The 2,118-nt window shown below is 35.7% G+C and overlaps 1 protein-coding gene across 1 annotated transcript; it reads right to left on the minus strand.

The window, feature by feature from the left end:
• Window positions 1-296: 296 nt before the first annotated feature.
• Window positions 297-1,852, minus strand: LOC123905106. The gene is made up of 3 exons (XM_045954748.1): window positions 1,706-1,852; window positions 643-1,074; window positions 297-554 (listed from the first exon to the last, which is right to left on the minus strand). Exons 1-3 carry the CDS (start codon window positions 1,850-1,852, stop codon window positions 297-299), a joined length of 837 nt encoding a protein of 278 aa, XP_045810704.1.
• Between the last annotated feature and the right edge of the window lie 266 nt (window positions 1,853-2,118).

Here is a 2,118-nt window from a genome sequence, read left to right on the forward strand (position 1 = left end):
CAAGTTTCAAAAACCATACAATGTAATCATAAAAGAGAATGCTATATTCATTGGTAAATAAATATTACAATAGAATGCTCTGTGAAAAGGATCAAATTAGATTCAATAATGATCATATCCAGAATACAATTAGAAGGTAAGCTACATTGTCTGATAAATCAAAACTGAAAACTAAATAGCTATCAACTTGAAAGCTTCAAAACTTAGAATGGCACTACAAAATGTTGCTGGGAGACATATAGGGGTAAATAAGAACCATCGTTCAAAGGGTAGCTGAGAGTTGTTTCTACTCCTATCTAAGGATAAACACAAGCATAGAGGACATGATCCCGAGTAGGCTCGTTAACAGCGAAACGTATTCTGTCACCCTGTGACAGTTGATGTTTTTTACAGAACTCCATCCAGTAACCAAATACCTTGCAAGCTAGTTCACCCTCGTCATCAACGCTGAATTGTATGCTACATGGATATCGACATCCAGTATGATCAACCAATACCAACTTGCTGAAAGTAAATGCAAATGCGAATTCACCAAAACCGTACCACGGCAAAACCTGCAATGGTATCAATTGATCTGCAAGTTAGTGTTATAATTGTATAAACATTTAGAGGATAGGTAAAAAAAAATCACAATGGACAAACCAGAATTCCAGATTCAACATCATATGATGTCAATCTTTTAAAGTAAGAACGGCGGAATGACATCGGAAACACAAAAGGATTAGAGGAAATTCGCGGGACAGTTGCTGAACAAATTTTAGGGTCAACACCTCCAATAGCCAATAACTGCTTAAAGGGATGATCATGGAAAGGATACACAACTTCAGTACCCCATCTTGTCATGAGATTTATGACCAGAAGCTTGGGACTAACATATTTAAAACTGAGCCAACCTCCAAACCACATATGATAAAAATCCCTAACAGTGGTCCATCCTTGTTCAAAATACATTTCACTACATTTTTTCAAAACCCGGACCTCAATCTCATTGTGATTTGGATCCTGCAAAATTACATGTTCATCGATCAGGTCACCGAACTCCCGAACAAAACACTGAGGTAGTCTACCTGATCTCTGCATCCAAAACATGCAATTAATCAATTAAGATATGTAACCATAAAGAATAGCAAAAAGGAGTTTCAACAAATGAGTGAAACCATCGAAAACAGCACATCCATCAAACATCTAAAGTACATCTTGCAAATCTGGAACTTCAAATATACATGCACATGATATTATCAACACACACTTTCTTCATAACACCAGAACAATCAATATGGCAAAACACTGAGGTAGACTACATAATACTTGCATCCAAAACATAATATACCATATCTTATCACACAAGTAACTGCCAACATGTTTGGACGCAGTAACATAAACACCAACCAGTAGAAATTTTTGCACACTAATGAGCATGCAACTAATCAATAAACATAATCAACAATCCAAAACTACAGATCCATCAAATACTCAAAGCACATCTTGCAAATGGATAACTTGAAATAAGCATACATATAATAAAAATCAACATACAATTCCTCAACAACACCAAAACAATCAAGATGACAACATGCAGTGTATAAAAACAAACTCCTTCTTGTTCAAGAAAACAATGGATAAATACAAATGTTTATGTAGCAACACATAACAAAACCAGTCTAGATAGAATAATTTAGGAAACAGAACCAAAACATAATCTTACAATGTAAGGATCATACTCCATCTGGTATGTGTTGATACTGTTAACCACGCCACGCACACAAGAACCCTGAACCTGATCAATCTCCTGCGCAGATTCAACATCCAGAAATGCTGCACAATTAATGAATGAACAATTAGTCTGAGGCATGTTTGGCAAGAGGGATGATGGGCGAACAAAAGTAAAAGAATGAAGGCAAACAATGAATGAGGGGAGGATGATGATGAAAATATTGGTTCCTAAACCGTGGATGTAGAAGAATAAGAAGCTACAGCCAATGAGAGAATGAAGAAAATAATGATTACATGATGCGATAGTTAAGTTTGTGAAGCAAGTTACAAGATTGGTTAGCCAATAAGCATCTTAGAAGAACAATGATGACACAATGTGGAAGTTGACTTTGGAAATATAATGAA

The sequence above is a fragment of the Trifolium pratense genome, linkage group LG2, assembly GCF_020283565.1.
Source record: "Trifolium pratense cultivar HEN17-A07 linkage group LG2, ARS_RC_1.1, whole genome shotgun sequence".
NCBI classification, from domain to species: Eukaryota; Viridiplantae; Streptophyta; class Magnoliopsida; order Fabales; family Fabaceae; genus Trifolium; species Trifolium pratense.

Bases quoted from the DNA above. Each gene is read 5' to 3' on its own strand.
- LOC123905106 (XM_045954748.1), bottom strand. From the start codon at position 1,852: ATGCCTCAGACTAATTGTTCATTCATTAATTGTGCAGCATTTCTGGAT. The intron at 1,075-1,705 runs GTAAGATTATGT...TTTTGGATGCAG, and splicing joins TGGAGTATGATCCTTACATT to AGATCAGGTAGACTACCTCA. The intron at 555-642 runs GTTTGTCCATTG...ATACCATTGCAG, and splicing joins ATGTTGAATCTGGAATTCTG to GTTTTGCCGTGGTACGGTTT.